Here is a 25,866-nt window from a genome sequence, read left to right as displayed (position 1 = left end):
TTCATTTGTCTTCATGCTTTTGGGTGCTTATGGAGGGAAAGATGGGTCTTCCCTTCCTTTAACCATGTTGTGCCCTTGAGAACTGGGTGGGGAGTCTTTTCCCTGCCTGTGCATACGGGATGATCTGCCCACACAGTTCAAGCACACAGTGCTGCTGAGGTTTGGGTGCCCATCATGTAGAGATCTTTGCTGACTGCAAACCAGCTACGTCATTTCCTAAGCAAGCTGGCTGGGGGCCTGTCGTTGTACAGAAATAAACCCTCATGTAAGACTCCTTCTTCAGGGTGTGCTAAAGCTGTTGATGTTAGATAAGGTAATGGAGACATGCTGTTCCTCAGAGTCCTGATCATAGTGTTAAGAGGACTCCTCCCTCATGGTGGAGAGTAATTGGAGGGCAGGGTGGGAAGCACCAAACCTGTAGTCAGTAATGGAATAGCTGAAACTAAATGAGAAAATGGATTACTTTGGATTCAGGCTAAGAGGGTAAGCGGTGAAAGGACAGGCAGGTGAAGGCCCTCACTACCTCCTAGAAGGATTGCCTGAGGGTGTACCAAAGTGACACCACCACTGGTGGTACCTTCTTTGGGAAGACTGCCTTGGTGATACTTTTGCTGCCCCTCCTCTTGTTTTTGCCTTCAGTGGTGCCTTAGTGTCCTGTCATGTGTTTAAGTATTTTTCCATTGTGATCATCCATCATAATTAAAGTAGACTTAAGTCCAGTGAAAAATGTAGGTCTGGAGTGGGTGGGTCTTGACTGTCTTGTACATCCATTTCCATGGTGTTGACATCAAGGAGTTAGACTCGGGAAAGGCACACGAGCTCTGGTAGCCTGGCCTTGCCAAGGTTATGGCTGATGAACATTTCTTGCAGTATTGGCACTGAGGGATTACAAATGAGCAGGACCTTGGCTCCAAAAATGAGGAGAGGGGCTCAGCAAAGTCATGCACATGCTTCTGGTCATCTCTGCATTTTCTCTGCACATACATACAGCAGCCAAGAGCCAGGAGACATCTGTCTCCCTTTCCCCATCCCTAAAGCTGTATGTACAATACTTCTGTGAGAGGTGGTTCACCACTGCTGTGTGTGTCTCAGCCCGCCTGGTGGGGAGATGCTCCCACCATGATAACAGGTTGTGGGAATAGCACTGGTAAAAATAACCAAGCAGTGAGTCATCTCCTTCTCCCAGCTAGTGTGCACAGGAGCCGTCTGCTGCTTTCACACCGAAATTACTCATTCTGCTTTAGTCTTTTTAATAAATACCCTGTCCTTTACAAACTGCCAGCTGAGGGTGGGAGGTGAGCTGCTGGAGTCTGTTTGGGAATCCAGGGCAACCAGGTGAAATCGAATTGTCTTTGGGAGTGATCCTGTGAGGAGAGCAAAGACTGGCACAGCTCTGTGCTATGGTGATGGAGGCTGGCTGCCCTCTGGTGTTCCTTTGGTGGTGTCAATATGTTTTTGGATCCCGTTTAGGGAATCTGGTGTGGTTTGGGGATTCTTTGGTCCTAAATGCCTCTCGTTTCTTTTTGTGTTCCAGTCTCTAGAGGAAGTGTGTGACCTCTTGCACGCGGCGCCATTCCAAAATATACTGCCCAGAGTTCATGTCAAAGGTATTGGCTAAGTAAAAACACCTTCCTTGGGTAATGCTTTCCACTTTTCTTGCCCGCTGTGGTTTTGGTGAGCATCCACAGCCATCTTTCGCAACAGCACTGTTAATTGCAGAACAGAGGTAACACATTCAGGCCTCTTTGCCTGGCTGAAAAATACCTGCCTTTTAGCAAGTCTCAGTGCAAATTACTAGAGGAAGAGGAGGAATGCTGTAATAGGGAGAAGTGGGATGGATACCCAGGGTGATACCACCCTTCTGTAGGACTATGTCTTGATCATACAGGGTATAGGAAGTCTGTCAGCAAGTAAGTAAATAAATACAAGTGCTCCCTGGTTCCAGTAGACTTTTCACATTCTTTTTTACTAAACTGGACATGCAGTAGTGAATGTTTGCAGGATTGCTTCCTTTAGTACCTCTTTTCCTCATCCTTCATTATCAGAAAGTGAGCTCTGTCTCCTTCCCTCTCTGTTTCCCACTGCTGGAGCAGCTGATTAGTTCTACTCGGAGAAATCCTGTCAGCTAAAAATCTTTGAGAATATTTTCAGGCTCACCACAGCTACTTGCATCTCTGCATAAAATGAACCAGACCATTGTAAATAGCATTTTCCTATTTGCCAGAGAATATTTCCTACTTGCCAGCGATAAGGGGTTGCTAAGTGCTTTTTTGTAAGCCTTGCTATACACAAGATTCCACCTTTGGTGTATGCCACCTTCTAGAGTCATAAAGCATTTTATGTGTGATAAGGACAATTTAGTTGTATTAGTATGAGTGGGAGTCAAATATATTAGCAGCAGCAGCATGATAGAGTCTTATATTCTTTCTTGAATTTAGTTAATCCTTCCTTCTGTTTGCACATGCAATGCAACTTTCTGAAGTATAAAGAACTATTTTTCTAAAAGCACTCTGAAGATTAACCAGCTTTTTAGAACTGAAATTACCTGTAAAAATACCCAGCTTTCTTCTGCACTGAATAAAGACTGCATGAAAATAAGAATTTTTCTTGCTTAATTGGAATTTATCAGTGCTCTCTCCATTTATTTTATTTTTCAGAGGGTGAAAGGCTTGATGCTAAAATGAAGAGACTGGAATCAAAATATGCTCCACTGCATTTGGTTCCTCTCATTGAAAGACTAGGCACACCCCAGGTAATCTCTCTCATTTGTGTCAAAAGTAATTCAAGACATTTCTGAGCACTAGAAACCCCATCCCTTCACATGTCAACTTCAACCTGCACATCCAGCTTGTTCACACAACAGGATTATTTTTTAGACCCATGGATTTGGTAAAGTTGTTGAAGCTCGAAAGTTTAAAACATTTCAGACTGGGGTGGAAGTGACACGTTTTGGGAAAAATGCTGATTTGTATGTCTGTTACTGCTTGATACCCTGCCCCGTGTAAGGGCCAGCCTGAGAGGTCCTGGTGCAAATTCCACCAAAAGCAATCAGTTTTCTTGTGTGTGTGTGCATGTATCTTTAAACCAGTTTATTCCTCTTTTAGCCAGATGATTAGAAACTCTTGAAAAATGAACTGCCATTTGAGTTGAGCTGTCCTGGAAACAGTCACCAAAGAGAACATTCTTGAATGGCCTTTGCAGTTTCAGCACTATTTTCCGTTCTCTCGGTTGGGGGGTACATTAATTCCCTGCTAACCGTAGCAGTTTACAAGCAATTGAGATGTGAACAGTAGAAACAGAGTTTCAGGCTGCTTTTGTCATCATAGGTGCTGCAGTTCAGTAGGTGCTGCTGTAATAGGAGTGAGCTCTCACTGCAGCAGCACAAGATAGGACAAGCCCTCACTGGCATTGCCCCCTGTGGATTTTATCTGAGCCTGTTTGTGCTCTTTTAAGAGCTTTTCCATCTGTAATAGCAGCAACCATGATGAGCAGGAGAGCACAGGCAGGAGCTACTGTGCATACTAACAGCAGAGCACTCAGCTCTTTGGTTTTGCTTTCTGTCTCCTCTCAGGCAAAGAATTCTTTAAACTTCCCTGGGACTAGTCTCCAGGATCAGGATTATTGCAGTTAGTGTTACTCACAGCCTGTCTGCTTGCAAAGGTTTTTAAGTATAGTCTTGTGGTCAGGTGGCTTTTACTAGGATTTTGCACTGTCTTTCTTTCCACCTTAGCAAATAGCAATCGCAAGGGAAGGGGACTTGCTGACGAAAGAACGCCTGTGCTGCGGCCTGTCCATGTTTGAGGTTATCCTCACGAGGATCCGCTCCTTCCTGGATGATCCCATCTGGCGCGGGCCCCTGCCCAGCAATGGGGTGATGCATGTGGATGAGTGTGTGGAATTCCATCGCCTCTGGAGCGCCATGCAGTTTGTCTACTGCATCCCCGTGGGAACACATGAGTTCACTGTGGAGTACGTACCACCAGCTGCCAGCACTCCACCTATGGGCAACAGTGCTTTGCTTGTCCTCCCTGGAACTGGCTAGGGAGCCTAGAATGAAGCCGTTTGTCTGCAAGAGCTTAGTGCAGAAGTAAGGGAAAGTGCTGCCATCACTGGGGCTTATGAGTGGTTCCTAAGCACCCATGAACACAGATATTATTGTGTTCTTAATTAAAATAACCCTCTGTTTAAGTATTGCCAGTGTATAATGAACTGTCTTATGGCAAACAGGCCCTAGCACGTGTCTTTCAATAGTAGTCATACCACTACAGACACTAACCTTATACAGAATCCCAGAATCCCAGAACGGTTAGGCTTGGCAGAGACCTTAAAGATCATCTAGTTCCAGTCCCACTGCTGTGGGCAGGGGACCTGGTTGCTCAAAGCCCTGTCCAACCTGGCCCTGAACCCTAATCATTTTATGATTCTATGGTATGTTTCTGAAGGTGTAGGTGAAACGTGGTTTACATGGTGATTCCTGTTCCAGGCAGTGCTTTGGAGATGGCTTGCATTGGGCTGGCTGTATGATCATTGTGCTTCTGGGACAGCAGCGTCGCTTTGATGTGCTGGATTTCTGCTACCACCTGTTGAAAGTCCAAAAGCATGATGGCAAAGATGAGGTTATAAAGAATGTGGTGAGTTGAAAATTTTGTTCTGTGTTGGCTGTAGTGATAAAGACAGCAATTAATCTGAGCTGTTTGTACTGGGATACAATGTAGGTCCCAGTAGAATGTATCAATCACTTTTTAGAATGAAATGCTGACAAATGAGGGCACTGGTATTTTTAGGAACAGAAGATTAAGGTATTAGTACTGAAGTTTGAAGACTGGTTGGTGAGAATGCTGATATTCTGAACCCATGGGATTTCCCTACTGCTTTACATCTCAAACTCTTGCAAGGCTGCTGTAAATTGCCGGTTTTTGTACAAAAGGCAGCTCTGCCAAAACCCAAAACACACCTTGATTTTCACTGGATTAGCAGGGGAATGGAGACTTTCAGAACATTGCTGAGAGAGGTGAGGTAACAGCACTTGCTGCTTTTGTTAGCTAAAGCTTTGTATCTCCCAAGCTAATTCCCATGTGTCTGTTTTCTTACAGCCTTTGAAGAAAATGGTTGAGAGAATTCGCAAGTTCCAGATTCTAAATGATGAAATAATTGCTATTTTGGACAAGTATTTGAAGTCCGGTGATGGAGAGGGCACACCTGTGGAACACGTACGCTGCTTCCAGCCACCTATTCATCAGTCCCTCGCCAGCAACTAGACTTCCCACCTAATGACACTTTGCACCTCTTTAAGCTAAAAGTCTGAGGGAAAAAAGCAACAAAAACCCACAGCAAGAGTTCTAAGGAAATCTCTCGCCTGCATTTTTCAGTACGCCTGTGCCATTTGAATGGTGCACTGTCCCCTCCAGTCTCCAAGCAGAGTAACTGTATACAATCCATACTTATTTTTCTAGACTAAAATTTTATACACTTTGATTAAAAACCTGTGACTAAAAGATTTTTGCAATCTCTTCACATTCCTGTACTGAGCTGGCCATTTTAGGCTGGACTGGCATCGTTTTCCCCTGAAGGTATCAAAACAATAGCTACAGAGGATAAGAAACTGGGTTCTGTTAGAAAAAAAGTCTTTAGAAATCAATTCCTAATTGTTTGTATTGGAGCATTAATTGCTTAATTAGCCTTTATTAAAAAGAAACAACGGACAAACTGCGCTGGTGCTTTGTGAATAATTCTTGTTGTCAGTTGATTATTTTTCCTCTTTGCAAAGCTGTTCCCCAACATCAGTCATGCTGGAAATGAAGGCTAATTAAGGTGGTTGTTTCACAGTTATTTAACTGACTGATAGTATTCTGACCTTTTTAACAGGCAGTATTTGGATTGGTTCAAATGGCGACTGGTTTAATTTTTCTTAATGAGGACTTCAAACTCAGTTTCTATTTTGGTCGGGGATAGGTACCTGCGTACCAAAACACATATTTACAAGTGGTGAGTAGTTCTTTTACGAGAATCATAACTACAGTGAGCAGGTGTAATCTATCCCAGCACATAAGCCCTAAGGATGTTAACTGTGATTTACTTACAGGAAGTGTTCGTTTAATTACACTTTCTATATTATGCAAACATCGCATCAGTGAAACTGTTTGTAAAAATTTGCAGCTGTAAAAGTTGGATTTTAAAGCCACCACTTCAGCCAGAAGCCTGCTTGCTTACTGCTGGGTCCTAGCACAGGAGCTTTTCGGTCAGCTGTTAGGGTCAACCCAAAGCAGATGTGCGTTAAGATGGCTGGAACAGGCACGAACAGGCAATTATAAGTTTCATGCAGGAGAGGGATTCCTGGAACTGTTATTTGTTTCTAACCTAGAGTGTTAAACCAAGAAGGCATCCCTTTGAGAACCCATTTTTCTCATTAGTTCAAGGTTAGGTTACAGCACCTCTTCTGCTTAGCTCTTTTCACATGTTTGACTGCAACAGCCTGAAGTCCAGTAATGGGTGGAAACACGTGTCTGTGACAGAGTATATGGGAGATGAAGAACATGCAGTTACTGCAGTGGCAGGGAATGGGATTTTGAGAAAAGAAATAAACTGAAATTCCTCAGCAAACAGAGGACAGGGATTTGCCAAGCAGTCTGAAAGCAAGCTTCCACTACCACAGGTTTACCCAGGATATTGGTGCTTGAGAGCCGTTGTTCCGGAATGGTCTCTGCTGTGGTCAGTGCACACAGGGCTACCGTGTGGAGGGGGGAGAGTAGGAAATGCTCATGCTTTGTTACAACAGCTTGTTGTAGGATTCCTCTTACAAGAGGCTTAACAGCCAGTGTCTTCAAGAAACATTTTTTGTAGTTCTTAGAAGACTTGTAGTCAACCACATATCTCCCTGTGCTTCAGGCCTCAGTGAAGGCAATGAGCAACTTTCTGAATTTGCTGATTCCATCATTGGCTTATGGATGTCTCACACCCCCAAGGCTTTGGCTTGGCACTGTGGTGCAGAAATAGTTAATCAAGACGGACTTTTTGTTTAAAAACTAGTTGCAAATAACTAATCATAATGTGAGTACAGCATGTTCTAATGCTTACCACTTCACTTTCAGCAGTAAGAGAATTGGCCTCTAACATCTTAAAACTACTAGCATTTGTACGTACCTTATGATTACTATTTCCCTTAGTACTAATTTAAGAGAATTCAGATATTAGCCCTATGAGAAGTTTGTTTCCCATTTTTGAAAGGTAGGTGACTTTTTTCCAACAGGATTATTAGACTAGATGGGAGTTAAACCCTCTTCACCTGGTAAAATGTCGTTCTATCCAAAATGAAGAATGCAGCAATGTGCCCCAAAGTTACAGTTTTTAATTTTCAATTATTTCTTATCAAGAGTGGGGCTGGAGGCCAAAGCGCCTCTTGAAACATGAAGTGAAAGACTCCGTTTTATGACACTGCAACCTACTCTTTGACCAGGCTGGTGTTTTGGTATCAGAAGCGGCAGCCCAAAGTTCAGTGACTCCTTGGCCATTTGACTTTTTCCCTATCACTGTGCTCTTTGTGTGTCTGTGATGTTCCTTAAAATCAGGTAAAAGTTCAAAAGCCGCTTCTTCAACCCAAATGTAATAGAACCTTTTCTTGTTTGACACCTTCATCCCTCCTGAACATATGACATGTATCAAGGGAATGTGGCAGAGTTTGCTCCATAGTGGGAACTGTTTTTTTGCCATAGTAATAATCTTAAATTATACTCTTAAAAGGTAAGCACTTACAGCAGTAACTTGTTAGGTCTGTCCCAAATAATTTCTATGGTAGAAATGTTCTTGTGAAACTGTATCACCAATTTTTATTCTCTGCTTTTGCAAACCTAAATTACCACCCACCTGCTGCACCCCTGTTTAAAGCAAGGACATTATGTTCCAATTTTTGGACTTTTTTTGAAAACTTATGTCACAGCCAGTAACTGTGCAAACAAAACTGCACTTTGAGTTCAATCTATTACATCAGAATGACAGAGCAGCTCTACGGAGCCATTGCAACATAGTGCAGCAGACAGAAAGGGAAAAGTTGGGCTTGTTCAGCTATAAGAAGAGGGCTCTGGGGCAACCTTCTAGCAGCCTTCCAGTACCTAATTTGGGCCTGCAAGAAAGCTGGCGAGGGACTTTTTGCAACACCATGTAGTGATACAACAAGGGCAAATGGCTTTGAGCTGACAGAAGAGAGATTCAGATTGTATATGTAAGTTCTTCACTACGAAGGTGGTGAAATGCTAGAAGGGGTTGTCTAAAGCTGTGGCTGCCCCATCCCTGGCAGTGTTCAAAGCCATGCTGGATGGGGATTGGAGTGGAGCAACCTGGTCTCGTGGAAGGTATCCCTACTCGTGGCAGGTGCATTGGAACTAGATGATCCCAACCCAATTGACTCTATGATCCTGTAACAAGCAGACCTCTTACAGAAGAGGGAGTAGCTTTTTTTCTGTTGTTGCAGTGGGGTGGGCGGGATAAACTGTCAGGAAGAACCATAGCCTCACCCATCTGAGCAGAGCAGAAGCTCCTGCCTTATTGTTGCTGCCAGCACCAGTTTCTGATTTGGTCAGGTGCAAGGTGGCTTTGGTAAGATGTAAATCCAGCTGTAGTGAAGCAGTATTTTCAAATGCTTATTCCTGCTTGCTTGTAGGTTTTCCTTTCCTCTTCTACAACTGGGACAAGAGTAGTTACTGCAGCTATTGTGGGTTAGGAGTCAGTACTCAGTTGGGGCACAAGCACAAAGCATCCAGGGTCACCACACCCTTTTTACCACCAATGCAGAAATAAAGCAATTTATTTTTGATAAAACTGTCATTAGTGCAATACATCTTAGAACAGAAGAATGAAATGAAAGTATTTACACATAACTTAAGCAACAAACCCAACTGTGGTCTGAGGTCATTTTAGTATTTCTTCTTAAAGTAAAAATAAGGCAAATAAAAACCCCTTCAGTGTTCTTTATCCAAACTAATCAAACTTAACGATTGTCTACACATACTGTTAAAAAGTACATGATTTTCCAGACAAGCTCAGACGTTTCACGGCAGAAAAAAATATTCCAGAGTTACGGAACTGTTCTTAAGTACCATGTAGCTATTTTCAGAAGGCTGACAGACTTCCATTTCTCCTGGCTGAGAGGCTCTCAGTGGACTGCATTTCACCCAGACAGGCCAGACTTTCTTCATCATGATTAAAGCAGTCGTACGTGCTCGGCAAAGTACCATTTGCTGCTCTGTCATCTTTCCGCAAAGAGACGGGCAGATTTGCCAGGGTGAAATTCACATCTTTGAAGGCATGCAATAAAAAGATCCCCACAATAATAGTCAGGAAGCCACTGAAGGTGCCAATAATGTCATCAGCCTCCATGTGTTGCCATTCCTTGAAAAGGATGGCAGAACAAGTTAAAACAGATGTTGTAAAGATTACGTAATATATTGGAGTCACTATCGAAGTGTTGAATATATCCAGAGCCCTGTTTAAATAGTTGATCTGCGTGCTCACACAGACAATAAGGCTTAGCAGCAGAATCCAAGACAAGGGATGGTTCAGCACTGGTTTTCCTGCAAAGAGTTCCTTTATAGTGATGCCCAAACCTTTCACACAGGAGACTGATAATGCTCCAATTACAGAGCAAATTGTTATGTACACGAGAATGTTGGTCTGTCCATGGCGAGGTCCCACCACAAATATTAGAATTAAAGACACAATGACAACAACGGTTGCGAAGACCACAAAACCTGGGGTTGGGGGGGAAAATAAATCTTGTTATTTATGTACACTATCAAAAGCATCTTAGAGATACCAAGAAAACACTCATTAACAATGCAAACAGCTCAGCTTAAACTGAGGAGTTCAGGATGGTTCTCGTAACTCTACCAACACTGAAGTTAAACCAATTTAGAGCTAGCTAGCAAAAACAAGACTGAAACTCAGGCACGTTCTATTACCTTTAGCAGTCTATCAGCAAGATGACAACAGGATTAGACTGCTGAATTGCCTTACACACAGCCTCACCAAGGAGTAGATGCCATTGGGTACAGGCTGGTGTCAGAATGTGTTGTAGGGAGGCACATTTTGGCAGCCTGCTATGTTCCTTGGCAGCTTTCCAATAATCAGGTCATTCCTCAAGATCAGCTTTTAAATCTCTGTGCTGGTTATTCGCTCATGTTTAACATGGGAATCATGTTTGCATATGTAGTATTTAGAAGATGTGTATTTTCTTACATCTTCCATGTTTCATGTAAGCATAGGAGCTAGTCTCCAGGATTACACTTCTCAGCAGACACCGCAACACCTCCTTTTTTCATTTTAAGCGTAGCTCAAATTTGGCCTTGGAGACTGACACACTTCAATCAAATTGTACAGAAGTTGTGTTTATCCAACTGTGCTGTTGCATTTGTTTAAACTGTCGTCTCTGGTTTGCATCAAGACATTTTATTCAAGGCCAGACAACTTCACTGGCATCATGCAAAGCTCCCTATGGAATTATGCCACAGAATTCAAATCTTTACTTCATTTGAACAACATGAAGCAGACCTAAGCTATCTTCCTGGAACATGAAAGCAACAGTAATGAAGCTGTAATAAAGAAATAATTGGCTGCGTACATACCAAGCCAGCATCTCTTACCTGGATCACCTAGTTTGTGGGACATTTCATTTAAGGTTTCTACTTCCTCTTCTTGTGGAGCGTGAATTACCATCACAGTTGATCCCAGTATACTTAGCAAACACCCTATTTTTCCATGTAGATTAAGTTTTTCATTTAAAAAGAAGGATGACAGAATGGCACTAAGAAGAAAATGAAATGCACCAGCAAACAGGAAATTAGTAATATTCATTTGCTCATCAACTTAGAGGTTGCTTTGACTGTACAAGTCACTTGCATATACAATGTGCAGCCAAAGAATATCTACACAGTTGATTTCCTATACTAAGATACTTGCTATGGACAGAAAACCCATCAGTATTTGGCATCTCTCCCCATAACCCCATTTTTTATGCTGCCTACTAAAAGCTCTGTATGTAAGCACTTGTAAAAATAATTGCTTAAAGACAAAAATCTTAATTCTCCTTAGGAATTAAAATACTATTCTGTTGTACGCAATGTGGATTTGAAATGCAAAAGACGATAACTTTTCACAGACTGAGGCATAGATGCATCACTAGAACTCTTACAGCATAGTAATTTCCCATTTGGAGAAACCTACAGTCACTCCTGCTGTTTTTAAGCACCCTTTATTTATTGTTAAGAACAAGACACGTTGCATTTCAGTAGCACAGTAATAAATAAATATTTTACTTCTCTTTCTGAAATCACACTGCTTTCTGTTTGGGTTTCTTACCTTACAAGAACACTGAGAGCTCCTAAAGGAGTCACTAACGTAGCTGGTGCAAAAGCATAGGCAGCAAAGTTGGCTACTTCGCCCGCTCCCACTGCAGAATGATAATAATGACAATCAAAAAAAGGTGTTAAGACTGTCTTACACAACACATCTGTGAATCACTGCAAGTGTTCCTGTATTCACAAGTAAGGGAACACTGGAAAACTCTCATTATGGTGTTCTGCTAACAGTGATAGCAGAACACACCCCTCAACCCCTGCTATTGATTTGAAAAGAAAAAGAAGGCTGGGGGATTACAACAGGTATTATTACAATTAGTTCAGCCAAATCAGAAGTTGTTTTATTTTGATGTCTACATTGTAGCTCTCTAGCCTGTCAACTTGACTGATGAACTGCTACATGGAGACATCTGCAATAACAGGATCCAGGGCAATGAATACACTAAATCACAGTTACTTTGAACACAGCTGGTAAGTTGAGAGTTAAAGCAACAAAAAATAAAGGTTCAGAAAATTGACATCATCCCAAAATATGCTTCCATCTAAAGAATCCTGTGTATGTAGGCATTTCTCTACTAAGGCAAAAACCAGGATGCATATGCTGGTGAAGAGATACAGGAAAACCAAATCCCTCCCTAGTTCCATTGCCCAAAGAGGGCAGTTGTGTTAATGAAAGAACTTCTGTTGTTAAAGAAGTTATATTAAGATCGTAAGAGCTGCACCCATCAAACCACCAGTTAGTTAGCTTTACCGTACATTGTAGAATCCCATCTCACTTTTGTAATCACTGCTGCCATCTGTAGTATAGTTATTTACTTAGATTATATAATGCAGGTGATATTTTGCTACTTACTTGAAAGAAGTCCAGCCCACCACAGCCACTCCTTAAGGTACGCATGACCACCTTGACCTAAAATTGAAAGAATGTTTGTTACTCCATTAAAAACATACATGAACGAACAGTAAGCCCCATCACTGATAACACAGCCATAACATGCTCATAGCCCAGTCCCTTAAAACCCATGGGCAGCTTTTTGATACTTAGGTTTTATAGTTACAAGGGTTGGAAATAAAGCATCTTAAGTTTCTGAAGTGAATATGCCTCCTACAACCTACTTTGAAAACCAGTTATTTTATTTATTTTCTATTAGAAATGGCATGACCATATCTGCATGATCCTGGAAAATAGTTCTTTTAGCTCATGGTAACATCATGAAAAGCTATGTGCCTCTTACCAGACCACTACCTTGGGGAAATGATGTGTGGTTTATGTGGCTGACTACAGGTACAAACATGTGAAATGCAGTCTCATTTCCCCATTCTGAACTAGGGAACATCAATTACATATCCCAATCACATCTTTCAGTTTAAAACCTTGTCCCCTGTCCTGTCACTACAAACCCTGGTAAAAAAAACCCACCACCACCAACAAACAAACACTGCATCTTCCTTTTAAGCCCCTTTATGTACTGAAAGACCACAATAACATCTCCCTGGGACCTTCTCTTCTACAGGCTGAACAATCACAACTCTTTCAGGCCTTCCTCTGGACTCCCTCCAACAAGCCCACTTCCTTCTTATGTCGGGGGCCCCAGAGCTAAACACAGTACTACTGTTACTGGTGGAGTCTCACTACAGCAGAGTAGAGGGAGATTCTCTGGATGCAGCCCAGCATATGGCTGGATTTCTGGGCTGTGAGTGCACATTGCCAGGTCATGTCAAACTTTTCATCCACCAGTACCCCCAAATCCTTCTCCCCGGGGTACTCTCAATCTCTTAATCCCCCAGCCTGTACTAATCCTGGAGACTGCCCCAAACCAGCTGCAGGACCTTACTCTTGGCCTTCCTGTATTTCATGAGGTTTGTGTGGGACAACTCCTCAAGCCTATCAAGGCGCCTCTGGATGGCACTCCTTCCCTCCAGTGATCAACTGCACCACACAGCTTGGTTCTATCCACAAACTCACTCAGACTCCATGCAATCCCACTGTATGTCACTGATGAAGATAATCATATTGCTTCCAGCATTAACCCTTGAGGGATACTACCTGTTACACATGATTATTACATGTGATTTTTAGTTCAAAGGCCACTAACATGCTCCTAAATTCACTCATTCGGGAGCGTAGATGTAGTTAAGAGTGCTGCTTCCAAGTTCACTTTGGAAGTACAATTTAGACTTAACTGACATGGCAAAGGAATCCTGCAACAAGTGTCCCTAGAGGGCATTACATACACATTAAATAATACATAGCACACAGTTAGGTGTGTCTGACACCCCAGGTAAAATCAGATCAGCTCTCTGTTTTAGCTTTCATATACATGTAACAAAGTCAAAACAAGATCATAAGTTTAGTAATCTTCTGTTAAACAGCAAAACTTAAACACGTATTTACCTGCTCTCATGGAGCCTTTCCTAGCTAACCGGAGAAGGCCTTTCTTTTTTAGGATGAAACTTCCTCCAATGAAAATGCTGGAACTCATAGCCAACACCAGACCAATACAGAAGTCATATTTCCCACGAGTTTGGCTCATCTCGTAAACTACTACAGACTGTCACATTGATCAAGGAACAGTAGAACTTCTGTTACTCAACACATGAAGATGCAACACTGAAACCTGAGCAAAACAAGCACATCAAAATTAACCTGATAGAAATACATACTCCATAGGAAAATCCTCAACAGCTCATGTGACTGGCTCTCCTGTAAATAATCTCTGCTATGAATGCTTTAAAAAAACACAAAAAAAGGCAATCTTTGAAGCATGTGTAAGCTTGAACCATGGAAGAGTGACTAACAAGTCTGAACATACAGAAGGAAGGGCTTCTGATCTGGAACATAAAAACTGAAACCCAAATAAATAAAAGTTCTTTGAGAACATTAAGAAAAACTGAAAGATGTGTGATTTATTTTTATTTTCATTAAGTACCCACATCTATGAATCTATTTTCATTAAGTACCCAGAATCTATGTCCATCACAGCATGTAACTGATGATACCGATCAAAGTTACTTACATTGAAATCAGTTTGTAAGAGAGCTTGGGAACAGCCACAGCATTTTTTCCATACAAACTCACTAGAAAAAATGAAAGAGAAAATTACAGTGAGTGTTTAGTCATGTAGTAACTATCGTAACACAAACTAGCTTGAGATGTGTGCACATGCACTTACTCTCTAACAAACAGGGGAATCTGGGACAGAAATAAGGCATCTCTTTGTTGATTTATTTTAGTTTCCCATGCTTATATGAAGCATCTTTTCAGTTGAGCTACAGTAACAATTAGGAGTTTACAGCTGAAAGACTCTCACCTCACCTGCTATGAGTCCAAACTAAGGTAGGGAAGACTTTCAACAACACCTTGCTAGAAGGTACTATTTTTTTAGACTAGAAATCCGGATTTTACATGCTCAATTTCCAGCTTAATAAGCAAATTTATTTCAGTGCATCTCTTCTGTTACATCCTGCAATGAGGCTATCCTAGACTCCATTTAACACACAAGACTTTGAATTAAAGGTATCTCTAGAAATAATTTTTAAACTGGGAAAAGAAAAATAAAGCTCAAAGTCCATTCAAGGTGATTAAACTTTCTAGAGTATTGAGGAAAATTAAAACTATGTTCAGTCTTTGATTTCACGACAGCTGATAATTATGACAGTATAGGGAACTGTTCTAAGGGAACAAACCCAACCTGTAGATTAAAAAAAAAAATATTTCCTGGGAACACCAATCTTGGATGTGCCGAGACCAGCATTTGGTTCCTTAAGCAATTATTTTCCAGACATTCAGCAGCATGGCATATGATGTAAGCTGCATTAACAAGCTTTTGATTTAAAAGGAAAGAAAGGAGAGGATGGAATAAAATGTTTCCATTTCAGTGGTTACTGCAATCTGGATTCCACAACTTCAACACTCAGATACAGGAGCAACTTCCCTAAGAGGGAGTACAATGCTGGTGTCAAGGTACTGCAATATCAAGCATCCTCTTTCATGCCCAGGCAGAGATGGACCCACCCACTGGGAGACCAGGACTAGATCAAATCAGATTCCGGTCTCATACCAGTTCACAGTTCTGAGTCCTGGACCTGCTCATTCAAAATCTATTTTCTTTCAATACCACCTTTTCCTGTACTTCCTTACTTCTAACTCTGATAGGTTTGCTACACCTGTAGAAGCCTAGCAGATAACTATAGGTAGATTAATATTAAAAGTAGAGCTAGATCCTCCTACTTGCATCCAGCTAATCTGTGAAAAACTTGAGGAAAACAGTTCCATTTAATAAGCACTCAACATAGCACTATTCCAAAAGCTGCAAGATCCAAGGTTCAAAATTCTCAAATCCTCCTCCCTCAAATCCTTGCATAGTAGTTTTTAGTATCTTACTTTGTAGGGGAAAAAAGAAAAAAAAAGCAACTGAACTGCAAGAGTTTGCTTTCATTTGCTAGCAACTCTGAAAAACAAACTTAAATAGATTCTTGCATGATACAAAGTAACCTATTAAGCAAAACCAAAAAAGATAAAACATTAGTGTAGAAGACAGACCAGAACAAGCCACCTCATTAACTGCATCAAATAGTTCTCCGGTTTTGAATTCAAAGCAAGACTTTCAGTCCCCCGAAGAATACAGGCCCTTTTTTTTTAATGTGAGGAAGACATCACTAGACTTTTGTGACTGTTCCCTTTACCATCTGTTCTGGCAGCCATAAGTCATACTGTTCAGGTCATCAAGCTATGAGAGTTCTAGTTCCAACTCATGTTATACTGGTATATCATCACCTGGGGGAGAGCTACTTTTGCTAAGCTTTTCTCCTCTACCAGTGTTTTCAACAGTTGCTACTCTAGTTGCATTACCAGAATAATATACTAGTATATTACTATTGGGAGTATTTTTACTAGTACCTTTTTACTAAGAGAGAGCAAACCATACTGGTGAAACAACTTTTTTTTTCTTCTCCCTGACTTGCATAGCTTCATCTACACAAAAACATTTCTGACAGAGGTAAAGAACACCAGTTAGTTCCACCCTGTATCTTCCACCCACTGCGTTTCAGAGACAAGGGAGAAGCACAGGCTGCTTTTCTTTGTATCAGAGGAAGACTGACTGCAGAAGAATGAGGAAAACTTGTGAGCTAACAGGTAATTTTCTCATTTTAGACTTAAAAACACCCTAAGGATGCTACACTTCAAAACTGGTAGCTCTGCACTCCCCCAAATCCCAAATACATTAACAAGTTTTTAATTCCCTGTCAACCATCTTGTTAATCTTGTAAAAAGTCAAATCTTAAAACACTTACACAAATTACTGCCAGCTCCTCTTGCTAAGTTTATGTGTGCTCGCAGACATGGCCAGTCCCATTTCTATTTGGGCTGGACTGCTGTACTTCCACCTAAGGTTTGTACAGATGTATGTCTCTATTTTCTGACCATTTGTGCCATGTAGTCATGGTGAACACAATTTTTTCTCTGAAGAGATGTGGCTCACTTTGCATACAGCACAGATGCAATTTGCATGTGTAGAATTCACATGTACAGCTGCAAAGTCAAACCAATAGCACACAGAGGAAGTTTTACACTTCAAGAAATCAGTGGTTTAATTCTAACCATAACACCTAGTAAAAGAAGAGGAACTAATGCATCTTCATAAATATAATCAAGAAAAATTATCTTTAGAAATACAAAAATGTCATGAAATGAGCAGTTTCTGGAATAAATACTATTGTCATGTTTCAGCTTCAGGGTGTCTCAAAACTGTTCCATTCCAGCAGCCAGTGCCACTACTAAGTCATAAGCAGGTGAGAAGCCAGAAAATGCAGGAGTTAAACAAAGCTGGCAGTGTTTTTAGTTCTATTTGGTGTAATTCTGCAAAGGTTCTTTAATTAAATTCACAGCTGATATTAACACAGAGAATATTCCATCCATTCAAGACTGGCAGTTTTATGGAGGAATACTAGTTTGCTGCTCTGATTTCAAAGATGTAATGAGGGGATGAGACTTTCCCATCCCCAGAAGCTGCAACATTTACAGTGCCTCAAATAACCACCCATTTATGAACTACCTGTGGATCTTCCAGTATTATGAGCCATAACTCTCAGTGCACAACACTGCAGGGACAGACAACACAAGGAATGTATACTGAGTTTGAAGGTTATCAGACAGGGAGAGGTGGGAGAAAAAGCTTTCTGAAAAAAAGCCACCAAAACCCATGTTGGGCATAAGCAAGTCCAGATTAGCCACAAGGTTTGCTCAAGACGTTAACTGAGAAGTGTCAGAAATGCTGACAACATACAGACTCTCTGGTTGAAAACACAAGATCATGCATTTTTGTCTCTTTGCTCAAAAGTCCTTTTCTCCCCAAAGCAGCTCACACTGCTCAGAAAATGTTATGTATTTATTGTAACAAGTAAGTTCCCCAAATATTCAGAAACACTAGAAGATGAAATATTTTATATTTAAAAGTGTAAGTAAGTATGAGGGAGTTCCCAACCAAAGAAAATTAGTATCACTTCCACAAGCTGTACATTGTATGGAAGCAATAGTTGGTAAACATGGTGGATTGTTGCGACTTCGCCTACTTGGCCACCACCCCTCAAGAGTTCAGCAGACAGTCTTTTCTCCTAGAAGTAATATAACCATATGCTAAATTATTTACACACAAGAATTCACAATTTCCTTGTCTAAAACTTGATCTTCTTGTGACAGGATAATGTCATTAAGGTAAAAAGGACCTCAACAGGCCATTTACTTCAGCCCTTTGTTATGTACAGCATCTTTCACTGCTGCTTCTTCTCAGTACAGATAATTCAGACAAGCTCCTCTTAGGAAATACTTGCAAAGGAAACTTCACAAACACACAGCCATGCTTTGCTGCTGTTAGGAACTCTCAATACCTAATGATCTTTATCTAGAACTTCACTTTGACTACCAAACACCATTGTGTTTGTCCACCCTGGACTTGGAAAGATACTAATCTCTTTATCTTTGTACTGCACATCAACATTACTCACATTGCTGTGCAAGTCAGGCGCTTGGCACTTCCTGCTGTGCCACCCAGGTTCTTTCCCAATAGCCCACTTTTTAATTTTTCTTATGAAAAGCAACTCCCAAAGCTGCACACATATTTTAGCTGCAAGTAACCGTGGAAGGCTGTACTACTTCTCGTACAACTGAAAACAGGTGGTTTTCTTATCTCTTCCTGAGCAGTCATCTGTTGTTGACTCTTCTCTATTAGTATAAGCTCTAAATTCTTGTCTACAAAACCACTGTTCTCTAAACTGTATATGGATAGAAAACTATTCCTGCCTGGACATAACAGCTTTCATTTCCTCATCTAAAAAGCATCACTCTTTGTCAGAGATGTTTCCTGAAAATATTCACCTGAGTTTACAACACTGTCAACCCTTCTCTGCTCAATGCCACTAATTGTTTCTTTGTCCTTTCAGCCAGATCACTAATATTAAACAACACAAGATTCCAACATGACTCACATGCAACGACTTTTCAACAAAGGTATGTTTTGACAAAACATTAGTAATAGTTACTCCAGGTACAGCCAGGTTAAACATCTTTTGTACTGTTCTGGGGTATTTTATTTCCAATTCTGTTTATTTACAAGAGCTTCATGAGAAGTTTTATGTTTCTATCATTGAAATAAAGCACCTATTTAATGCCCTCCTAGCTATTCATGGAGGAAAAAGGGGCTGAACCACCAAGTTGCTTTTAACAAATACACACTGACTGCTGTATGTCACATTAACTATTACATGTTCCCTTCTTCCTTTCCACAGGCATAAAACCAGAGGAAACAGGAACACTACAACAAAAAAACAAATGTTCAGTGATGAGCTTTTCAAAGGCTCATTATACGTACCAATTTTGTTCCAAAATCCAGAGGCATTCGCTTCTTAAATATTTCAATGTTAGGTTTCTAAAATAGAAGTTAAAAAATAACATTAATTGGCACATTAAGAATTCAGCTTAAAAAAAAACAACAAAACTTACGTCCATCATTTCAAGTTAATTTCATTTTCATGCACAAGACTGTACATTGTCTCATATACACTTAAAAAAAGGACAGGATTTTACTTGAATAACAAAGTAGTGTGATTCTAAATTTGACCCTTCTTAGGTATGTCTCACCTGAAGCATTACAGTTATTCCATATATTTGCTTTTACCATCACTAATCAAATAAACTAACTTGCCATCTAAGCTACTCTTCAGAAGATACATGCTAAAGTTGAGCTGAAATACCATCCTAGTCCTTTCAGTTTCATCCTCTAACTTAAGTTCTAAGGCACTTTTATTACAAGAATTAATATAAAGGTTTAATTATTTGCTTTGGTATGGTGAGTTTTCAGAGGATGTTTATACACAGAACTCTGGGTAGGTGGGCAGTATGAGCACAAACATATTCTCATTAAGATTACTGCAATCCCCCAAATATACCTAAATCATTAATCCAAGTCTTCCTCTCTTATGTTCTGTCCACTCATGAACATGTTTTAAACACACATATAGAGAGAACGTTGAAAGGACAGATATAACACAGCATTAAGATAAATGCTGATGGTTGAAAACATAGTCACGTGCCTCTTTAAAAGGCCAAGATGCACACATACCGTACCCAAAGATTCTGTATACATTATTTAGGAAAGAATGCCTCCAATTTTGCACTGTAAAACTGCTCCAATACAGATACAATTTTCCAGCTTTGTCAAATGAGTGCGCAAGCTTATAATTATCTACATATTACATAGGCAGGATAAAAAAAAATACTTTATTTATAAAAACGTTATATATATATATATGCGTACATAAAATACAGCGTTAGAGACACTAGGACAAGTACTCAGAAAGCAAAACAGTTAACAGGTGTTAAGTTACCCATTTTAAAAATTTCAGTTACACTGTGGGGAAAGATCCTTTATACCAAATTTCTGTGAATAAAGCAAAAGCAACTAACATTCCATTTCCAGAAACTGGCAGAAAACAAAAACATCACACCAAAAAAGTTCATACATCTTATTCTCTGTATTTGCTATTTGTAATTATTCTCTTCTACAAAAAGAATGACCTTCAATCAAAGCATTTTCATATCAAGCTATAAACTACCTTCACTAAATCAGACTGTCGTTCATTAACTGAATGCCTGCTACAGACAGTGCTTTGTAGATGATACTATATTGACTGTATTTCCTAGAAGTCTGTCAAAAGATGATGACAGGACTTGCTTCAACTTCGTTGTACCTACTACACAGGTTCCACTCTCAGTAGGATGAGTCACGAGCACAGGTTCACTGTTCTACCTTCTGTATTTAAGAGGGGCAGTTTCGAATTCAGGACATTACTCACTATTACTCCTCTGACATGACTGATCATCTGTTACAACCTCCTCTCTGCTGGGTTTTTATCCTGAGAATTAATAACTTTATCAAAAGCAGAACTGGTGTGAAACTGAATTCTTAAGGGCTTATACAATAATTTCCTACCAATGCTCTTTGTTACCTTTCAGGAGGGAAAACCCCTAACTGTATACAATGAGGCACACCAAAAGCAATCATAAAGAGCTGTGATGACTTATGTTTATTAAGTTCCAATTAAAAATCACGTTACTTAAAGATGTTGCTGGAAAATAGAGGAAGTTGACTGGTTGAAAAAGGTCAGAGAAAAAAATAATCACAGACTAAAGAGTCAGACCCAGCCTGTACCTTCACAGTGTATGAATGAACACAAATCATTGCTCTGAACTACAATGCAAAGCTAAAATTACTTTGTTGCCCACCTCAGACTAAAGCACTGCCAGGGCTCTTAGATTCTGCTGAAGTCGATCTGGAACCAAGCTGCACAATCCTCAACCTCAGCTAAACTCACTCCCGAACCAAACCGAAGACAAACTGGTTTAGCTCCCTGATGAGCAATGCACACACTCCATTAAGTACCACAGCTCTGGCAGGACTGGCATACTGTAACTTGACGATTCTGTCCAGCAAGAGAACCTAACAAATATCTAAATTTGGGGGTTTTAATCATGGCCTTGAGAGCCCAAACCACCGCAAGTTCTCCACTACGAAGGAACCAGCCCGGCAAAAGGTCTTCCTGGGCTCAGCGCCGTGACAGCCACACAACCACCGCGACCCGCCCGGCGGCGGCACGGCTGGTCCCTGCCCGCTCTCTCCTCACCCAAAGAGCCGAACACCAAGGAACCCAGGCGGCTCGGGGGGAGAGGGCCGGGAGACAGGCACCCGGGTACCGGAGCTCCCGAGGAGACAGCAACAAGGCAGGCAGATGCCGGAACAGCCGGTGAGCTGGGCGGCGGGGCTGGCAGGGCCCTTCCCGGCGGCGGGGCCCTCACTCCGGCCGGGTGGGTCGCAGGCACCGCCCGCCCCCGACACCCCGAGGGTTCCCAACCACCGCCTCCCCTCCGCTCCCCGCCCTCCGAGAGGCCGGCCGGGACCGCCATCACCCCTCAGCCAGGCCGCAACCAGCCGGCAGCCCTCCCCACAGCGGGTCCGTCCGTCCGCCTCTTCCCGGTTACCTGCGGTCGCCGTCCCTCACATCCCCGCAGGGAGGGACCCCGCGGCCGCGGCCGCGCACGAACAAAGAGGAGGAGACGGAGCAGGGGGAGGCCGGAGCGGGCAGTGGGAGGGGCCGGTGCCCGAGCGCTCCACCGCCATGAGGGGAGGGAGGGGGACCGGCGGCGGGGTGGGCAGCGGCAGCAGGAAGCGAGGACAAGCGGTGTCCCGGGGACGGCCTCCCTGATTCCGGCAGCGCCCGCCGGAAGGGCCGCGGAGGGGACGGACGTCCCCCCCCCCCGCTCGGATCATGTGCTTCTTCCCATAGCCCCTCCCTCTCCCTTCCCTGGGGCGCCCCCTAGCGGCTCGCATGTGCTCCGCCGGTTCTCCGGTCAGCGGCGGCCGGGGGGTGGCGCGGGTCGGCAGGGAGGAACCGCCCCTGCGAAGGGCTCCGCCGTGCGCACGCTCGGCTGCTGACCTGCCCGTAACGGGGGGCGGGCAGACCCGCGCAGCCGTTCCGGTCCCTGCGGCCGTAGCCAGTGCGTTCCTGCGTCTTGCCGCAGGCAAAGCCCGCGGTACCCACTCCGGCAGGAAAGGAATACTTACACTTGCAAACCGTACACAGTAAAAGGCGTTTTACAGGGTTGGGTAAACAGCATGGACTATTAAGCTTATTTAATAATTCAGCCCATGCTGAATGCTGCATGCTCTACAACCAAACCCGCTTCAATCTCACATTGATAGAATCGATACATACAGCTAGACAAATACTTCTTGTCAGTTTATAGCAAAGGCCCTTGAACAATCATCACAAGCTTTAGACTCCGAGGACTCCTGAGTTTCTACAAAACTATTTAAGGGGGCATTATGCATCTGCCTTGTAACGTGAGGTCTAGGTAACCAGCACTGCCAAAATCCAGCTCTGAGAGCTGGAGAGTCTCTCCTATGAAGACAGAAAAGGCTTGTTGACAAGCCAGCTTGAAGACAAATTGGGCTTGCTCAGCCTGGAGAGAGCTCTCCAGGGAGAGCTAGCATGCTGCCTTCTAGTACTTACAGGGGGTCTATGAGAAAGCTGAAGAGGGACAGGATAAAGGGGAATGTCTTTAAACTGAAATAAGGGAGATTTAGATCAAATATAAGGAAGAAGTTCTTCCCTGTAAGGGTGCTGAGGCATTGACACAGGTTGCCCAGAGAAGCTGTGGCTGCCCCATCCCTGGCAGTGTTCAAGGCCAGGCTGGATGTGGCTTGAAACAACCTGGTCTAGTGAAAGGTGCCCCTGTCCATGGCAGGGGGTTGGAACTGGATGATCTTTGAGGTCCCTCCCAACCCTAACATTCTGTGACTCTATGATTTTAGGCCGATATTATTCTCTAAGGCAACATTCCATTCCTCAGATTAAAACTAGTATAGCATTCATGATGTGAACTTTGCACTTGTGAAGTTTGGGGTTTATATATATATATATGTGTGTGTATAAAAATATATTTTTAATATATAAAAACCATTAAGCACCACAAACAATATGCAGTTATTACCTACATAATTATGTAGCAACATGCAGTTATTACCTACATAATTACATTAGGAGGCTGGCTCTTCTGTGTTTTACAAGACAACAAAGCTGTGAAAAGGTTGAGCTGGTGAAAAGGGTTCCTCTAATAGATTAAAAAATAATGAACAACTGTACCACCTTGAACAGTATAAACAGGAGCATATAAGTACCGATATCTATGACAATTCAAAGTTTAAAGGAGCTAAAGAAGTTAATGTGATCATGCCAAATGTTGGAAACAGATAAACGTACACATTCCCAAGTTAAACTGTAATGATATCTGAGGCAAGTAAATTCAGTCTTCTCCTTCCACAAAAGCCATGTCTCAAGCAAACTAAAACAATAATAAAGGGAATAAATTCATGAGAATATTGGTTGGACTCCTTTAAGCTTTGCAGACTCACTGTGGGCCTTAAATCATTCTCTCTGTTAATCCTCTTTATGTTACAGCCTGGAAGAGAAGGCTGCATGGAGACCTCATAGCAGCCTTCCAGTAGCTGAAGGGGGCCTACAGGGATGCTGGTGAGGGACTGTTCTTTAGGGACTGTAGTGATAGGACAAGGGGTAACGGGTTGAAACTTAAACAGCAGAGGTTTAGATTGGGTATAAGGAAGAAATTCTTCCTGTTAGGGTGGTGAGGTACTGGAATGGGTTGCCCAGGGAAGTTGTGAATGCTCCATCCCTGGCAGTGTTCAAGGCCAGGTTGGATGAAGCTTTGGGTGATATGGTTTAATGTGAGGTGTCCCTGCCCATGGCAGGGGGGTTGGAACTAGATGATATTAAGGTCCTTTCCAATCCTAACTATTCTATGATTCTATGATTCTATGTTTCTTCAACCGTTAGTTCCACTTAACACACTGTTGTTTGTTTACACAAAATAGGAATTTTTTCAAGTGTTCTCAATTCAGCACAAATGATTAAATCTTTACTTCAAAGCCAGGGGTTGTGCTCACTAACAGAAAATACTCTAATATCTCCAAGTAATTTACAACAGCATGGTATTTCAGGCATGTTTGCTGAATAGCTGGAAAGAATTCCAAATATCAGAACAGTGGTAGCCTCCCTAACCTAACCCAATCCATTCTTGTAGGGTAACTCAGCAGCACAAGCCATCTTTGTGCTCAATGGTTTTCACAAGAGAGATCGACTACTGTAGGGACTTCTGCTAGGCTGTGGACAGGGTTTTTCAGGACTTAATATCCACTGCATGTATAAATATCTCATAAGGTTTAAAAGGACAAAGAGCAAAAATACCACTCATACAACCTTGGGAAACATTACCAGGTTAGCAGGTAGCCTAGCTTGTGCTACACAGTGACTGACTCTTGTACAGTAATTTCCAACTGTGTACACACAGTGAAAGGGTTGTGATGAAAGCTACCATGTGCCAGCTGTCCAGAGGTGCTCCCTGGTACATGGTCCCCGAGCAGAATGGTACCAGTTGGCAGAGTTTTAAAGCATCCCTCCAGGGTGGTGAATTCAGTGAGGTCTGTACCTGGCAGAAAACCTTATTCTTATAGGCAGAAATCCTATCCTTAATCTATATATAGAATATTCCTTATTCCTATATAAGGAATAGGGCAGCTGAAACAGGGTTTCTGGTGGCCTTGTCCCTCCTGCATGTCACAAAGACAGTTGAGCGGAACAAAGAAGCCATGTCTGTGAGTCTGCTCGTACAATGGTTGCCCTGCCACAGACAAGGAACTTAAGGGACTCTGCTTAAGACTTAAGCTTTTAGCACAAACCTCAGAAAACTCAACAGGACCCTTTTTTTTTGCCTTCTTCCTTTCTTTTGGCACTATTTGATTTTGGTTTTTAACACTCTTCCCATATGAACTGTATTGGTGAGATATACATGGTCAAGATTGGTTATATCCCAGACTTTCAATAAAAACAGTGGTGTAAACAACATACTTGCCTTTACTATGATATTCCTTAGAGGCCTAGTTCCAGAGATGCACAAGAAAAGTTTCATTTTCCTACTAAAAACATGTTCTCAAAGTACAATTCCTTATCCTGTTTACTTAAAAATCAGAGATGCTGCATGCAAAAAAAAAAAGCCTCTCTAGTTTTCTGGTCTTTGTATGTTGAGTTAATACCAACACCTTTAAAAATGAAATTGCAATGCCATACCCAGTAAGGAATCCATACCAATCTTGTCCACTGCATACAACATTTTATACTGCAGAGGAGCTAGTTTCCTTTAAAAATAACTTTCAATTTTTGGCCATACTGATGCATCCCCTAAAACTCAAGCACAGAGACTGAAACAGTTCTTAATCATAAATCCCACCATTACAAAAAACCAAACAAAAAACTCCAGTGCCTGAAAGTCATGCATTTGCCAGTACCTGGTACGAGGAGCTAGGAATATCAGATGAAGGATTAAATGGGCAGCCACTGTAATTTTCCAAGTGCTTCTTTCTGCAGGAAGCTCTTGTGACGGTAAATTAAACTG

General features: G+C 41.9%; 2 protein-coding genes across 2 annotated transcripts in view; one reads left to right on the top strand and one right to left on the bottom strand.

The window, feature by feature from the left end:
* The window catches only part of CYFIP1 (cytoplasmic FMR1 interacting protein 1), a 78,904-nt gene extending 73,195 nt beyond the window's left edge, over positions 1-5,709 (top strand). Inside the window, exons 27-31 of the mRNA XM_034071142.1 lie at positions 1,535-1,607; positions 2,658-2,752; positions 3,731-3,969; positions 4,484-4,631; positions 5,094-5,709. Of these exons, the coding sequence (XP_033927033.1) occupies positions 1,535-1,607; positions 2,658-2,752; positions 3,731-3,969; positions 4,484-4,631; positions 5,094-5,258 (720 nt within the window). The 3' untranslated portion in view covers positions 5,259-5,709. The remainder of the gene's footprint in view (positions 1-1,534; positions 1,608-2,657; positions 2,753-3,730; positions 3,970-4,483; positions 4,632-5,093) is intronic.
* A 3,057-nt stretch (positions 5,710-8,766) lies between these two features.
* Positions 8,767-22,144, bottom strand: NIPA2 (NIPA magnesium transporter 2). Its single transcript, XM_034059977.1, has 8 exons — positions 21,880-22,144; positions 19,214-19,270; positions 14,363-14,423; positions 13,741-13,963; positions 12,199-12,255; positions 11,347-11,437; positions 10,632-10,792; positions 8,767-9,740 (listed from the first exon to the last, which is right to left on the bottom strand). The coding sequence occupies exons 4-8, from the start codon at positions 13,877-13,879 to the stop codon at positions 9,103-9,105; spliced, it is 1,086 nt and encodes a 361-aa protein (XP_033915868.1). The 5' UTR covers positions 13,880-13,963; positions 14,363-14,423; positions 19,214-19,270; positions 21,880-22,144; the 3' UTR covers positions 8,767-9,102.
* Positions 22,145-25,866: the final 3,722 nt, after the last annotated feature.

This window comes from Melopsittacus undulatus, chromosome 2 (genome assembly GCF_012275295.1).
Source record: "Melopsittacus undulatus isolate bMelUnd1 chromosome 2, bMelUnd1.mat.Z, whole genome shotgun sequence".
Taxonomy (NCBI): domain Eukaryota; kingdom Metazoa; phylum Chordata; class Aves; order Psittaciformes; family Psittaculidae; genus Melopsittacus; species Melopsittacus undulatus.
The sequence above is the reverse complement of the archived record's forward strand: the minus strand, read 5'-3'. Positions and strand labels throughout refer to the sequence as shown.

Excerpts from the sequence above, each read along its gene's own strand:
- NIPA2 (XM_034059977.1), bottom strand. The coding sequence starts at position 13,879 with ATGAGCCAAACTCGTGGGAAATATGACTTCTGTATTGGTCTGGTGTTG. Across the intron at positions 12,256-13,740 it reads GAAAGGCTCCATGAGAGCAG|GTCAAGGTGGTCATGCGTAC; the intron begins GTAAATACGTGT and ends TTTCAATTTTAG. Across the intron at positions 9,741-10,631 it reads CCACAAACTAGGTGATCCAG|GTTTTGTGGTCTTCGCAACC; the intron begins GTAAGAGATGCT and ends CCCCAACCCCAG.